Source organism: Rousettus aegyptiacus, unplaced genomic scaffold (assembly GCF_014176215.1).
Source record: "Rousettus aegyptiacus isolate mRouAeg1 unplaced genomic scaffold, mRouAeg1.p scaffold_m13_p_11, whole genome shotgun sequence".
NCBI lineage: Eukaryota > Metazoa > Chordata > Mammalia > Chiroptera > Pteropodidae > Rousettus > Rousettus aegyptiacus.
The window spans coordinates 77,948,434-77,964,310 of NW_023416286.1; the positions used below are offsets into that span (position 1 = coordinate 77,948,434).

Sequence of the window (15,877 nt, forward strand, 5' to 3'; positions counted from 1 at the left end):
ATGAGTTCACTTAGAAAAAGCTTTTGCACATTCGATTTACACATATATTTTAACCCTCAATATTAGCCTTTGTTTTCTAAATGTTATATGCATCAGAAATTCAATAATTCAGTATCAATTTAATCTCCATTGAATAAGGATCTTAAAATAGTGATTTTAATATAAGGATAAGTATATTTTATAAAAGCATATGAATAAATTATTTTCACATGTTATACTATTTTTAGTCTTTGCTTGGTCTATTGTCATAAGGTCCAGTCAGAGGTATTTTTTGTTGTACATAATTACAATTTGCTTTTAAGTGGCTTCTTTAAAGGAATCTCTAGAGGTGACCATTTCAATGTTTACCTCTGATGTATAGGCATAAATAATTGACGATGTCATATATTTGGCAATCTAACTATAATTCTATTAGATTAAAATCATTCTTATATGTGCTCACATGTTGAATGAAAAAAATGTGGCTTTCTGATAATTCTGCTAATATTGCTTTTTATTTTATTTAATATTTATTTTATTTAGTGTTTCCTAATCCTCAAATTAGGAAAAATAGATTTTGTCATTTTTAAATCTGTTATAAAAATTTAAAAATGTTAATTATAAAATTAGATTAAAATGCTGGTTTCTCAGCATTTCTTGGCTTCCCAGATTATAACTAACTAACTCTTTTAGGATTACCTAATTCTTCTATAAGTATCATTGAGTACCTACTAATTTCCAGTCACTGTTCTTAATGCTGGTAAACAACGAATGTACCTGGCTTGCTGTAGCTTAAATTATATTCAGGAAACTATAAACAAATGTACAAATTATTATAGTTCTTGTGATGATAAGTTATAGTGAAATATAAAGAAAGGGAAATAAGGAATAGGGTTGAGGAGACAGTGTCGCTATTTTATAAAAGTTGGCTGGAAAAGGCCACTCTGATAAGTGAAACATGATATGCAAATTTCTATCTGGAATTTCAACCTGTTTCTAAAATAAAGACTTCTTGACTTTATTAGGATCAATAAATATTTGTTAAGTGTCGTTTTCTCTGAATATTTATATTTCATTGGTATTTTAAGAGCATGGGTTGATGAACTATGGCCCACAGGCCGAACCTAGCCCACCATCTGTTTTGTATAGCTTTGTTTTTTATATGTCAAGAAAAATCAAATAAAGACTAATATTTCATGATGCATTTAGTGAATATTTGCATTTCGGGAAATTCAAATTTCAATGTTCATAAAGTTTTATTGAGACTTGCTTACTTGTTCACCCATTGTTTATGGCTACTTTCACTCTATAATGACCATATGGTTGTAACAAAGAGACCCATAAGAAGACCCACATAGACTATGTTTTATGCTCTCTGGCCCTTTATAGAAAAACTTTCCCGCTAGCCATTATATAAAAATTAAACCTCTATATTGTATTTCTAGGAAAGCCATGATGCCAAATGTCATACTCCCTTGACCCAAATCTAATTTACTGGCTGAGTGGGCAGTTTCTGTGCATGTTTACACTTTGCCACTGCAAACAACCTCCTGGTCTACCTGCTTATCTGCCTAAGAGCATCTCTGAGGTATTAAGAGCAAGTACAGATGGCATTGCCTTTGTACAGGAAGCCCTTACAAGTACAGAATGGGAGTTGAAGCTCCAGAGACAATCCCCAACCAACTGAATACAGAAGTCAATGATTCTACTGTAGTTTTACTTCTGGCATTATCATTGTCCTTTCTTATCTGCCACTTACATCTTTGTTGGCCAATTCTATCTTCAATTATTTTTTTTTTTTGAGTGCGAGGTAAAATGACAGTGTGTTTATTACCAGAAGACAAAAAGGCTACACATTAGCCTGTGTTTGAACTCAATAGCAGAAGTACAATAATCAATCACCGGCAGACTTTGAAAGAAATGACATGACTGGTCACGATCATGATATTCATCTGTTATTTAAGTAGTGATTGTGGACTGAAGAGCTAGTAGCAGTTTGTACTCCATGCAAAATACTCACAGTTAATATACTATAGTAACTGAAATTTGTGTGTGTGGCGGGGAGGGGGGAGCTGGTGTTATTTAACTAAACCATGGTAACTAAACCATGGCAAAGCAAGGACTGTCTGTATGTGGGGAGTTTGTAGAATTACATTGCTTGATACAGAAAAAGAGAACTAGAACATTAGGGTATGATGCTGATAGCCACTGCAAGGTCCTGCTGTAGGCACAAGCCTAATGGAGAAGCAGCCCCGCTTTGTTTTGGCTGAAGGAGAATCGAGACGATGAGAGGCCCTGCTCTCTTCTTGACACACAGCAGCCATAGTGCAGCTTCTTATACACAGTTTGGCAGAGGCGAGTAGAGGGCCCTCTGGCTTGGAAGAAGACATTTATAAGAAACTAAATAGTTTCAATTTTTCAAGTTGATATTCATTGGAAGTAAAAGAAGAAAACGCTAAGAAAACTGCATTATTGCATTGTTCTATTTATCATCTTATGCATGATCACTGTGAAGACTAAATGGGACCTAAAGGTACATCCGAATACACTAATGGCACTCAAGACCACAATAGCAGCAACTCTTCCCTTAGATAGTGACTGAGTGAATAGTAGAAGCATTAAAACCATCTTTTATTTCTCCAGATTTGCACTGCCTTTTAGGTGACAGCCTAGTCACACCCACAGTTCAATTATTGATTTTCAATAAGCCAGATGTCCGACGAGACAGCCCTACATCTTTCGTGTGAACTCAAAGCAAATTTTCTTAATTTGGCTAATAATAATAAGAATGGTGATAAAAACATAAAAGAGAGGAAAGCTTTACTTCTTAACTATCAAATAAAAAATTAATTTTCTTGAGTTTTTATTGAATCTTTTATTATAAAGCATATATTATAGTATTTGAATATTTAATGTGTACCTTGGATTTTCATATATTTAAAATTCAAAAATTATCTAACTTAAGGATAAACTTCAGATATATCTCTCTTTCTATTCAAAGGACTTGGCCGGATCATTTTATCCTGAATTTGTTTCATCATACTGTATCATTATTAGTATTGTTGAAAGGCATAAATGGAAAGTAAAATGGATAGGTGGAATTAACCATCTTGACCTGATTTTTACTTCCTTGGCTTGACCTAGACAAACTGCTTTAGCGAGAATTTTTAAAGAATAGCTTTTATACTGTAATTTTATAACTGGGTAATTTTTAAAGCATTTAACTCAATAGCATAAGAAAATGATTCACTTAGAATTCCGTGTCAGAGAAACCTAAGCATTTGCAATTAGGTGGGGGGAATAACTTTAAAATACTGTATGACTTTTTCTGAAGAAAAGCAGTATAATTAAAGAAAGCTTATTCTTTCGTCTTCGCCCCTTTTGAGTACTGCCCTACTTGATGTCTGTCTCAGTAACTCATTCAGTCACTTTGGTTCCACTCCAGTACCTTTTCTTTGAACTTGAAGTACATCGTTAGAGATTACCAGTTCAAGGTCATCGGTTTGCGCAAAGCTACAGAAACAACTGAAAATCATGAATAACAACATGTCAGCCTAAGCCCAGTTTGTTTTTCAGACCCAAAGAGTTGTTTTCTAGAATAAGTGTCTGTCTACTTACTGAGGCACTATGAGATATTTTAGGAGAAACCATACTTCCGCAAGGGCCTCAGGGGGAAAACTAAGTAAAGTCAAAGTATCTGCTTTCTTTAAAATCCTTAGGATCAGAAAAGATATTCATTTCCTTAGTTAAATTCTGGTTGTTTAGATGGTTGCCAGCGAGTCTTCAGCTCCTGGAAGCCAAGCTCTGTATTGAAGAGTGAAAGAAGGCTCCCTCGGGTGAAAAGCGAATCATCTATCAGTGAAGTTTCCTTTTACAGCTTCATCTGCACTAGAAAGAGACAAAGCTTAGTGACTACTAGGACTAGCTTGGCTGTCACTGTTTCCACTGTTCTGAGGATAAAACAAAGTTACTATTACAGGTCAAATTTCTCAAATTAATAACTTTATTTTGCCTTTTAGTATGTAGAGGAATTGAGCCACATCACGATGCATTCGGTAGGTCTTTCAATGAATGTGGATTGAATAATAGTGTGTTATGAGAAAATGCCCACGATAATGAAAAATTCTTGATTACTCAGTGTGCTCTTTTTGATCCCTCTCCCTGTGAATGTGCAGTAATAATTATAAATACACCCTTCTCTAAATTAAGTGTCCTTTTGCACACCCACAGGGAAATAAGTCTGCATGTGTTTGCACTTGTGTGGCTCTTCTCTGACAAATGAAGAAACTCCTCAGAGCTACTTAAAATTACTTCTGTGATGGGGACAAAAGATGAAAAGTAAAAGATTTAGAAATAAGTAAAAGTCACTACACTTTCACCTAATGTAGTACTTATTTAAGCCTTGGCTTCGAAATGAGTAAACATCAGATCATAGAGAGACTTCAACTAGTATGTTTTTGTAAAAGTGGGTGCTCATTTATGAAAAAAAGCAAAAATGTATTTTCCAAGAGTTCATAGTTCAGGTGGAGATCAATGAGACATCTTGTTCTTTCACTACACTTATGAAAGGCAATTCAATGACTTCAATGACTTTTCTTTCTGCTATATAGTCAGCAATACTAGAACTACAACCCAAATGTCATGATAGCCATTTTATTTTTCATTCACTAGTGCCGATATTTTCAACAATGGCTAGAAAAATGCTAACAAATATTATGTGGAAAGTGTTTATCATAGCTCCCTATCCAAAGTTTTGCTTTCCTAGATTCAGTTACCCATGGTCAGCCATGGTCTAAAAAAATAGACAATTCATACGTTTAAAATTGCATGCTGTTGTGAGTAGCATGATGAAATTTCATTCATTCCTTCTTCATCCCACCCAAGAAGTGAATATCCTTTTGTCCAGGGAGTATCCACATTTGTGCTACTTCCCGGTTAGTCACATAGTAGCCTTCTCAGTTACCAGATCAGTCATCAGAAAGAAACCACATTCACATAACTTTTATCTCAGTACATGGTTATAGTTGTTCTATTTTACTATTAGTTATTGTTTGTCTCTTCCTATGCTTACTTTATAAATTAAACTCTATCATAAGTATATATGTATAGGAAAAGAAATGTAGTATATATGGGGTTTGGTACCATCCATGGTTTTGGTATTGTCTGGAGGTCTTGGAACATATCCTCTGTATATAAGGGAGAACACCCGTATATAGCAAGGACTTAGTTCATTTTTGGCAAATGTTAGTTATAAAAGTAAATATTTAATTTGAAAATGTCCAGTATGAGTTTACGTTCAACGAACATTTGTTAAGAAAATGAAAAAATTAAATGTGCTTGTAATAATGCTTCTATATGTATGCTCTTTTGCTGTAAAGTTATTTTAATATTGAACTCTTTGCTGCAATAATAATAGAAATTATAATTACAAGCTTACCTTTTCAAAACCCTATTTCTTATGATGTCATTAGCAACACCAAAAGCTGCTTTCAGAAATAACAAATTAGTATTTTAATTATAGAACTAACATTTGTGACAAAATATTTAAAATAAGAAGTTACAAATCAAAAACTCAACTTCTCTCATTGCCTAAATTAACCATGTGTTTACTACAGACACACACATACATGTGTGCACACACATGCACACGTGCACACACACACACACACACACATGCACACACACACACACACACTCCACATCTCCTCCAAAAATTTGCATCAATTTAATGTCATCCAGCTGGTTTCAATGTCAACATCAAAATTATACATTTCCTAAATCTGTTGGAAATCTTATGAGATTATTTGTTAGAAAAGGTTAAGTGAATTTTCCAATGGTTGCATGTTATTCACATTGCCTTCTAATTAATTGCCTGTTTATATCTTTAAAGTATTTCTATTTTAATATTTCTAATTTACTTCTTGATTTATAAAAACTCTTTATATCAAGGAAATTCACCTTTAGTTATCTTTATAAAAAAGTTTTTGTTAATGTTCTCCTATTTTTTTGCTTTTTTGTGTATTTTTGATGTTAACTATATTTTATATTTAAATGGTGGTGATCACATATATACATACACATATATATATAAGTAAATATATATATTTACTTGTGTGTGTGTGTGTGTGTGTACGTATTTACTTATAACTTCTAGGTCGTGTTCTCCTTCATAGACCTTTGATTTTATTCCCACCTCGAAGTAAAAATTAATTACCTATTTTTTCATCTTCTAGAGCAGTGAAAGTTTTAGTAGAGTGTGACACAGGGAAGGTTACTCAAAGTCCCCCTGCCTCTGTTACATGGAACCCTGAGAAGAGAACCAAACACTTAGTGAGCTCTGCGGCCATAAGTGCTGTGTTTAGTCTTTGGTTCATCTAAAGTCATTCTGGTATAAAGAAGAAAGGAAGGAATCCAAGTTTATATATTTATTTTTCTCCAAAGAATAACTAGTTATCTAAATATTTTTTTTAAATAATAAAATGTCTTCCACTGATTTAAAAAGCCACTTGTATTATAAATGCTCATATATATTAGGGTCATTTTTGACCTTTTCAAATTCATTAATATAGTATTTTCCTTCATCATAAAGCAATTTTTAAAAATGTAGTTATAGAAAACTCTTTAATATCTGGTAGGCCTTCTTCCTTCAGGATTCCTTTGTATTTAAAGATTGTCTATCTTTTAAATATGTATTTCCTAATATTTTACATTTGAATTTCCACAGAAATGCAGGTATAATTTTATAAATATATTACACAAATGTAATTATTATATTAATTGTGATTATATAGGATAATAATAATTTCTGAAGTAACAAGTCATCTCATTCAAAATTAGTATGATTCTTTCCATTCATTCAAATTAATATTTTAATTTTTTTAACTTTTTATCTAGAACTAGCACTTATACTATGGATTTTATCTTTATAAAATTTACTTTTAGTGGTACTATTTTAAATTAGTTCTTCTGTTCACTATACAATCTACATGAATTTTATTTTATAAAGAAATTGTTTTGATTTTTATATTTTGCTTATCTGATTTGGCAACTCCCAGGATTATTTTATTTTTCTAAGATTTTAAAGGTAACTTTTTTAGTTATTAAGGTGGACTATTACATAAAATACAAATAATTAAAATTATGTCCCATACTTTGGTCTCCCTTGACTATGAGCTAAGAAGTTAGCATCCTTTTGTATTCCTGATTTTAGTGAAATGATTTTAAAATAAACATAATGCTGAATTTTGAGATTTATATATCTACCTCAAAATTCAGCATTAAGCTTAAAATATATTTATATTTATATCTCTATACATAGCTATATATCAGTCTATACAATTTTACAAATGGTTTCTAGAAGAAAGAGATGTAAAATTTTGTTGGTTGCTTATTTGGCGCACATGAAATTATTGTGGTGATTAGGAAATGTTTATAATGCCAGCCTCATAAAACATATCAAATTACCTAAAAAACAAAAGCTTTTTACTTATGCTTGAAAAAGATTTTCCCTGAAATAATACCTTTTATATAAGTGTAAGAATATTATCCTAAAGTTATATTTTTTATAAGTATATAGAAACATAAAAATCAATGAAAAGCTTATCTTGTGAAAAATTCAAGCCATAAATCATTCTTTATAATAACATTTTCTTTTAAGCTTGACGTCTTATATTTTAAGTATTATGAAAAATATCTTTAACATTTTTCTAAAATGCTTTTCAATATTTACCACTTTCTTAAAGTGAACACATCCAATATAATTGAACCTTTTCCTAATGATTTGATGGTGTCAAGATCACTATCAATATCTTTAGGCATTGTATAAGCATTTTCCCCCCACTTAATAGCTGTAAATAATGGTTCTATTTGAGTTAAAATAACATATTTTTTTCTCGTTCCTCCCTTAATTTCGGCTATTGTTGCATTCAAACACCCCAGATCATTCTGATTTGTGGGTATGTAAAAAGTCTTGGAAGTCAGATAACTGAACTTATTAATATTGCATTAAAATGTTGTAAAAAGGCTTTGTGAGAAGACCTGAGGGCATTTCTGTTGAGTTAAATAAAAGAGTTTTATCTTCTACATAGAAAGAAGCTTTTTGTGACATCTATTTTGTCAGGTCAAAAAACCTTTATCATTTTTTTTCTGTGCCATGTTCAAGATAAATAAGGTTGTTAAATATTTTAATTATAAATATTCTAATAAAAGTCCTGTCATCTGTAATGCCAAAATAGAGTGTGAAAGGATTAATTCCTATTGTCATCCAAAATAATCATATTTGGTTGTATGAGTGAATGACTCCAAAAAGACTCAGAACCACACTTTGATGGAACATTTGGAACACTTTTTCTTCAATTTTATATTTTGGGAAGGGAGCCTGTTGCTTTTTTTGTCATGAGGAAAATACTTTTGTATTTGTATTTTATCTAAATAGATTGTCTCTATCTTATAGTTATGCAATTGAACTTGGAAAACTAACACTTTATGAGTTTTAAAAATGCAAATTAAAATAAACTACACTCTATTGCTGCTGTAACATATTACTATAAACAGTAGTTTAAAAAACTGCCATCTTTTCGCTCAATGTTCTGTATTCAGAAGTCTAGGATGGCACATCGGGATTCTTGGCTCAAGATCTCAAAAGACTGAAATCGGGGTGTTGGCTACTTTGTCTTCTCATTTGGAGCTGGAGGTCATCTTTCAAACTCATTCAGACTGTTGGCAGAATCCATTCCCTGTGGTTATAGAATCGAGTGACTGTTCCTTGCTGGTTGTCAAGTGAGGAAGATCCTGGGTTCCTAGAGAGCACCTTTATTCATTCTCATGTAGCCCCTTCCATCTTCAGACCAGCAAGTTGAGTCCTGCGTGTTCCTCAAATCTCTCTGAATTCCTCTCTACTACAAATCTCTCCATTTTAAGGAGTCATGTAATCAGGGCCACCCAGTTATTTCCCTGCATTAAGGTAGACTGTGCCAGATAGCATAACAATCATCAATGGAGTGATTTCTCATGGTATTCAAAAGTTCTGGGAAATAGGTCATTAAATCTCAGGAAAGTACATTTATAAAATTCTGCCTACCACATATATTATTTGCAATTATCTTATTCTACATCTAGGATGAGGTAGTCAAGAGAAGTGTTATCAGAGTGGGCTCTAGAGCCAGGTAAATACTGTGGATTCTTCAGTTATTATTTAAGGGACACTGAGCAAGTTACTAAAGTTTTCTCTGATTTACCTTCTTTTCTGTAAAACTAACAAAATAATAATACCCATCTCATCAGGTTTTTCTTAAAATTAAATATACTAATATTTGTAAATCTTTTAGAGCATGGGAAGTACTCACTGAATATTATTAATATTAAAATCTTATTTTTAAACTCTCTACTCAAAACACCTTTACTCAATATTTATTTAACAACCATATTTCAATAAAAAAACAGTTATGATATGTTAAAAGTGAATAACATACATGTCATGATTTCCTCTGATGCGATGACTACTTTATACAGAAAATGATCATTTCAGGAGTTATTTCAAGTAAGCCACATCAAAACAATATATTACTATAAATGCTAGGCACTTAGCTTTTACCTGGCACATAGTTTTTGATAAATAAACTATGAAAGGTACAAAAATATACAGAAATATATTGTAAGTAGTTTTATATCATATAGTCTTAAAAATACCTGCCATTTTATTTCACATTATTCTGAACACTAAGAATGAGATTCATCTTCGAATTACTAAGTGCACGCAGTAAGTTAGGAAGTTTTACAAATTGCTTTAGATTCTATTAAATTATACTACACATTTTAAAAAATAATATTGTTACTGTACAAAGTGATGGCTCACAAAATAATAGCAAAATTCCCTAAAGAGTTAATATAATCTTTAAAATGCTTTAACAGCAGTGATCTAGAGTTTAAGATGCAAAACAACAGGGAACGAACCAGTACTGAAATAGTCCTCTCTATAGCCAGATGTACTCATTATACCTGTTTTAATGGGTCTAAAGGGTATTTTAAATCAGTTGCTTAAACTTATGTTTTTGAATCTCAGAGTGAACATTCTAAAGTTTATGAAAGTTGTCAGGGTTCTTTCGTGTCTGCAGTCACATATTTTAAAGTTACACCTACACTTCCTGGGCGTTTGAGATAACTAGCGACAGTTTCATTAACACAGTAAGCCCAAAGTAACTATGTCTCAAAAATAAATTTTCCTTTTTAATTTCTTTCAAATGTATTACTTGTTGCCAAAGCAGTCTACTCTTATTTGCATTCTGTTTTCAATTTATATAATGACAAATATTGTCTTCATTTTAAAGAACTACAGGGGGTAATATTTCTTGGAGAGATTGGCTTGGTGCCTCTTCCTTTGACCTAGGAAACCACTAAGAAGAGTATACATGCACAAGCAAAGAAAACAACAGAACTCATAAACAAATTGATAAATTGAAAAAATACGATAATAATAGAATTGAGAATTTTATAAATCCAAGCTAATGAAGTATACTAGTGAAGATATTTCTTCAAGGACATATTATTAATAACTTTCATTAGAAAAAGAGGAAGCATATTCTAACTTTGTGATCATTAAAAACTAGATATATGCTTACTATAAGAAAGCTTTACAAATCAAGAGATCCTGCTTTGTTTTATGTTACTCAATTTTTTGTAACTAAGAAAAATCTAGGAGTAGAGTGAAAATAGGCTTGGCTTCTGGGGTAGGCAGAGCAATGGCCCTTCACCGAAGCCTATCTCCTAAACCCTAGAATATGTTAGTTTACAGTTTACATAGTTATGTAGGGGACGGGGTGTAAAGCTCTGAAGGGAATGAAGGTTCCTAATTAGCCAACCTTGAACAGATTATTCTACATTAAATCAGATTATTCTTCATTAACTCAGATCAAGTTGGGGTGAGCCCAAAGTAATCACAAGAATCACTGTCAGAGATGCAGTGTTGCTGGCTTTGAAGATAGAAGAAGGGTTCGTAAGGAATGTGGTGGCCTGTAGAAGATGAAAAAGGCAAGAAAACCACGTCTCTCCTACCGCCCCCTGAAGGAAATGGAGCCTTGCCAACACCTTGATTTTAGCACAGTAAGAACAAATGTGTGTGTTTTTAAGCCACCAACTTTGAGATAATTTTTCAAAGCAGCCATAGGGAATTAACACAACTTCTAATCTGAAAAAATGAACACAGAGATGCATGACTATTTCTGATTAGCAACTTTAGGATAAAATGTATAAGTCACCTTTGAGACCTAAAAATAGAGGAAGAACACTATAAAAGTAAAAAGTAATCCTGCCATGTGTTGAGATTTAAGACACATCTAGCTCGTTTCAAATCAAGTCCTCACTTTCCTCTTTGAATAACATGTTTGGTTGTGTAGAAGCCATTCACTTTACATATTCCCAAGTATTTTCTCTTAGAAGAATGACTGCATCTCAGATTCTTTGCAGAGGTTTTGACTAATATTTTGAAGATTAGGGAAAGTACAGTTGCTCAAATATGTACTTCCTTATCAATCCATACTTGCAAAATATGGATCTCGTGTAGTTGGGTTACTTTGGACTTAGGTTACACTCTTTCTTCTGCCATCATTTGTCAAGAGTTAGTCATAGGAAAGAAGTAATTGCATATAACATGATTTTTAGTTAGGCGTTCATGAAATACCACACTATCAAGCTTTGAGAATTAAGGTGACTTTGAAATTATTCAACAATTTAGTTTTCCTTGGAATTTTGATTTGCATATAATTAAATAAAACATTCAATATAAAATATAATAAATATATTTAAGCATATGAGCACACTTATTTCAATAATATATCTTATGTTACTAAATAGTGTTCAATTACTTACGAACATTATAATTTATTTTATTCTAAAAGTAATAATCCTTTCAAAATACTTAATATTTAGTTGTATAGAAATTAGCTCAAATTTTTAATAATATCAAAAAACATATTTACTGCATTTAACCCAGTAGCTATATTTTTACTGTTTTGTTACCTTTGAATAAAAGTTTAGCATACATTAAATAATTTTTACTTCAATTAGCAAAACTTTTCCTAACAAGTTGTTTATACTGGTTAATTTCATTGCTGCTTACCTTGTAAAAAGTAAGAATGTTTTATTACATTATAAGTGAAATAGATTTTTTTGTGCATTAGTGAAAGTACACAAGAATTTTGACTCCCTTTGTAGGAATATTTAATCATCGAAGGTGAAACATTGGTAAATGTGAGTCTGAACATTAAGATCAAACACTGAACTAACAACAATGTTTGTTAGCTTATATTTTATGATATAAACATTTCTGAACTTACTCAAGGCAGACATTTTTAATGTGTAATGTTTAACTGAATCCATTAAAACATATCTCTTCATCAATTTAGCCTGTTTCTTTTTCAATTTACACTTTATTATACTTTTTATATTTATTATATTTCTCAAATTTATACATAAAAAGTTTTTAGGAAAGATGTTATTTTATTTAGAGATTGTAACATGATTGATAAAGATATATCATTTTATGTCTAATTTCTATTAAGCTATTCTCTAGATATATTTTTTAAAAAGGTTAAAAAGGGTGTAATATAACTAGTATCTGTTTACATCTTAAATTGACTTTGAAAACTTTCTGTTATTTAAGGAATATATTAAATTAACTTTTTTCCACTCAGAATTGTATAGATAACATACAATCTTAGTTATTTAAAGGAATTTTAATAACTTTTTCAGGCTAGCATTATGTTACAATTTTTTAATGGCAAACAGTAATAGAGGCAAGTTGTAAAATCTGACATAACTGTGTTATGCCCCAAAATGATTCTATTGAATTGCTGGTGTAGCATAAGACCATTATGTATTGAACATTTGCATCAATTTGATTATTAGTGTTTGCCAAGAAGAAAAAATATAGTTCTAGTTAAATTCCCACTCCCTTTGTTTTTCTACCACATTTTCTTTAAGAAAAATGAATGTGAGAAGAATGTTTTCACATTCTAATTTTACAATGCTAATAATTTATATACCTTGGGCAAGTTGTCTGTTAAATTAGTAGTAAATGGTGACCATTTGATTTTGTTTTATCAGGAGCTACAACCATAGAGAAATATGACCTCAGAACAAATTTGTGGATCCAGGCAGGGATGATGAACGGCAGGAGATTGCAGTTTGGTGTGGCTGTTATTGATGACAAACTCTTTGTAATTGGAGGTCGAGATGGCTTAAAGACATTAAACACTGTTGAATGTTACAATCCCAAAACCAAGACTTGGACTGTCTTACCACCAATGTCAACACATAGACATGGTCTAGGTAAGATCTCTTACTTTATTGATATTATGTTTAGAAACATTTTTATTGATAGTGAAAATGTATGTAAAAATATAGTATTATCGTCATCAATTATCATTAACTTTAGGTAAATTTTAGGCCTATTTGAAGCATTTTTTTAAAGTTTTGATGTTTTCCTGTGTTGGCCATTGTGCATTAAACTGTTGAGAAAGCTGTAAAAGATACCAAAATGAGTAGACCTTGAGCTATCCTTAAAGTTTTCATATGCAACATTTATTCAATAGGTAAAATTAGGTTTCTAATTTGATATTTAAAAAAATGCAAAACTATCATGAAGAGGCCAAAGTAATGCAACCTAGAGAAAAAAAAAAAGTTAATGTAGATTGAGGAAAATTGAATTAAGATGACTCACTCCACATTACTAGATAGACAAGTGTAGTTATATATTTGCACTTAATTGATACTATCCTGAAAAATTTTTAGGGAGAGAGCAATACAGGTGTAGAGAGAAAGTGATACATCAGCTGGCACCAGGAGTCAATATGATGGAATTCATTTGATCTCTAGTTTGGAGAAACCTGGATATGAGAGACTATTTGGATCCAGAAGGCGTGGGTTTGAGCTTTGAATCTACCATTTAATACCGGCATGATTTGGGGCCAGCTCTTAAACTATGAACCTTAGGTTCCTGATTTACCACCAATTCAAGGTTATTACGCAGGTAAAAATTTAATGAGGATAATGAATATAAAATCACTTTGTAAATTGTAAAGTCCCATACAAATATTCGAAAAGAGGAATTTAAGATTAACAGTTTCTGAATTCACACTCTGTATTGGGATTATAAGAAGTCCAAATTACTTTTTTTTGAAGACTTGAATTATGCCAGAGAGTTGAATAAGTGCCTTTCATATATTTCATATATATATATATATATATATATATATATATATATATATACACACACACACACACACACACACAGAGATATCAGATTTTAATTGCAAATCCAATGATATAAGCATTTATAGGCAAGCAAAATTATACAGATTTTTCAAAAAACAAATATTAATGTTCAACTCTGAGGTCTCCAAAACTGCATTCTCATTCTTGTCTACCGTACCATCAATCTAAGCTAAAGTAAATAAATAAATAAACAAATAAAAGCTCTAAACTAAAGCAAATTACCTTTTGATCTTGTTTACCTCCCTCTCTTCAATTGGTGCATTAGTAAAATTAAAGAATATTAATAAATTTCTGAAAATCTTTTCAAGTTCTAAAATTGCTTTAAATTAAAGCCATATAATTTCTCTAAACCACATAGAACCCAATTATAACATGAAAAACATGAATGACAAATAGTTTGTCCCAGGTAACATTCATGAACATAAAAGATTTTTTATGATTTTTTTTTTCAAATATTTTGGAGGATTTTGGCTTTCATGTCCATGTGTTGTTTATATTAGCTATCTAGCTAACTGCCTTTGCTCCTGTTTGGGGGGAATGTAGAGAATGAGCACTTTGGATTGGAACTTTTGGAATTTAATGTCTTTCTCTTTTTTTGTTTTAGATAATTCAATTCCTTTCCATTAAAGTGTGCTACAGTCCAATTATGTAGGAGATTTGCATGTTGAGAGAACACACAAAAACTTTCACCAAGAATACATGTTAGGTAGTGTAATTTCAGGTGTTTAAAGTATACTTAGAAGGTAATGGTTTGCCTCAAATCCTATCACATAGACACCGGTGTTGAGCAGGATGGTGGTCTTTGATAGTGTATTTTAGTTTGTTTTATTTGTTAAAGAGTTCATTGTAAAAGTATATATGGAAGCAAGACTATACAAAAAATTTTATGAGGTACATCTCATAAACATCTAAAATGTAAAGCAGCATTTCTTACAAGTTTTAATGACTCAAACTCTAGTCGCCCACTATTTGCATGCCTAAGCTGCTATTGTTTTGCATTTTTGTTCTGCTTCATTTCTGTTATCGAGATCATCTCTCCTCCATATCTCATGCCATTGGGTTCTTCTGTGTTTTACTTCCTAGCGGTTAATACTTCATGTCAGTTTTTTAAAAATTCCCTATTATAGTACTCTCCAAGATATGACGTGACTGAATTAAAAGGTAATATTATATCATAGAGCACCATTTCTGGGCACAGTTTTGATTGCAAAGTGCCTCATCAATTATTAGTAATGCCCAGTACCTAGAAAACTGCCTTTGACTTGGCTGGCAATTCAAGGTCCAATCAGTTGAAGACAGATTGACAGTAACACAAAACACGTATGTGTTCTCTAATGAAACAGAGTGCTTCCTTCATGATCAATCACATTCCTTAAGATAAGCTGAATCTTAGGAAGTTCAGCATTATATGTCATACTCAAATGCAATTAACATGCTGGACCTAAAATTCCCGTTCCTTCAATATAACATATCAGTCTTCGATTTACCTTCTTCTCTCTTTCAGGGCCTTCTATTACATAGTTGTTAATATTTCTTATTTCATACATCATATTATTTAATGTTTTCTTTATCCCCTCCTGATGAATAATTTTAATATCCAGCCCTCCAAATTGTTATTAATCTGTGTGCA

At 31.5% G+C, this 15,877-nt stretch overlaps 1 protein-coding gene across 2 annotated transcripts in view; it reads left to right on the forward strand.

Annotated features, from left to right (window-relative positions):
- Positions 1 to 15,877, forward strand: part of KLHL1 (kelch like family member 1) — a 266,430-nt gene that overhangs the window by 197,546 nt on the left and 53,007 nt on the right. The window contains exon 7 of one of the 2 annotated variants that reach the window (XM_016122531.2): positions 13,078 to 13,302. The exons of the other annotated variant lie outside the window; for it this stretch is intronic. Within the exon in view, the coding sequence (XP_015978017.1) occupies positions 13,078 to 13,302 (225 nt within the window). The remainder of the gene's footprint in view (positions 1 to 13,077; positions 13,303 to 15,877) is intronic. 2 annotated transcript variants of the gene reach the window in all.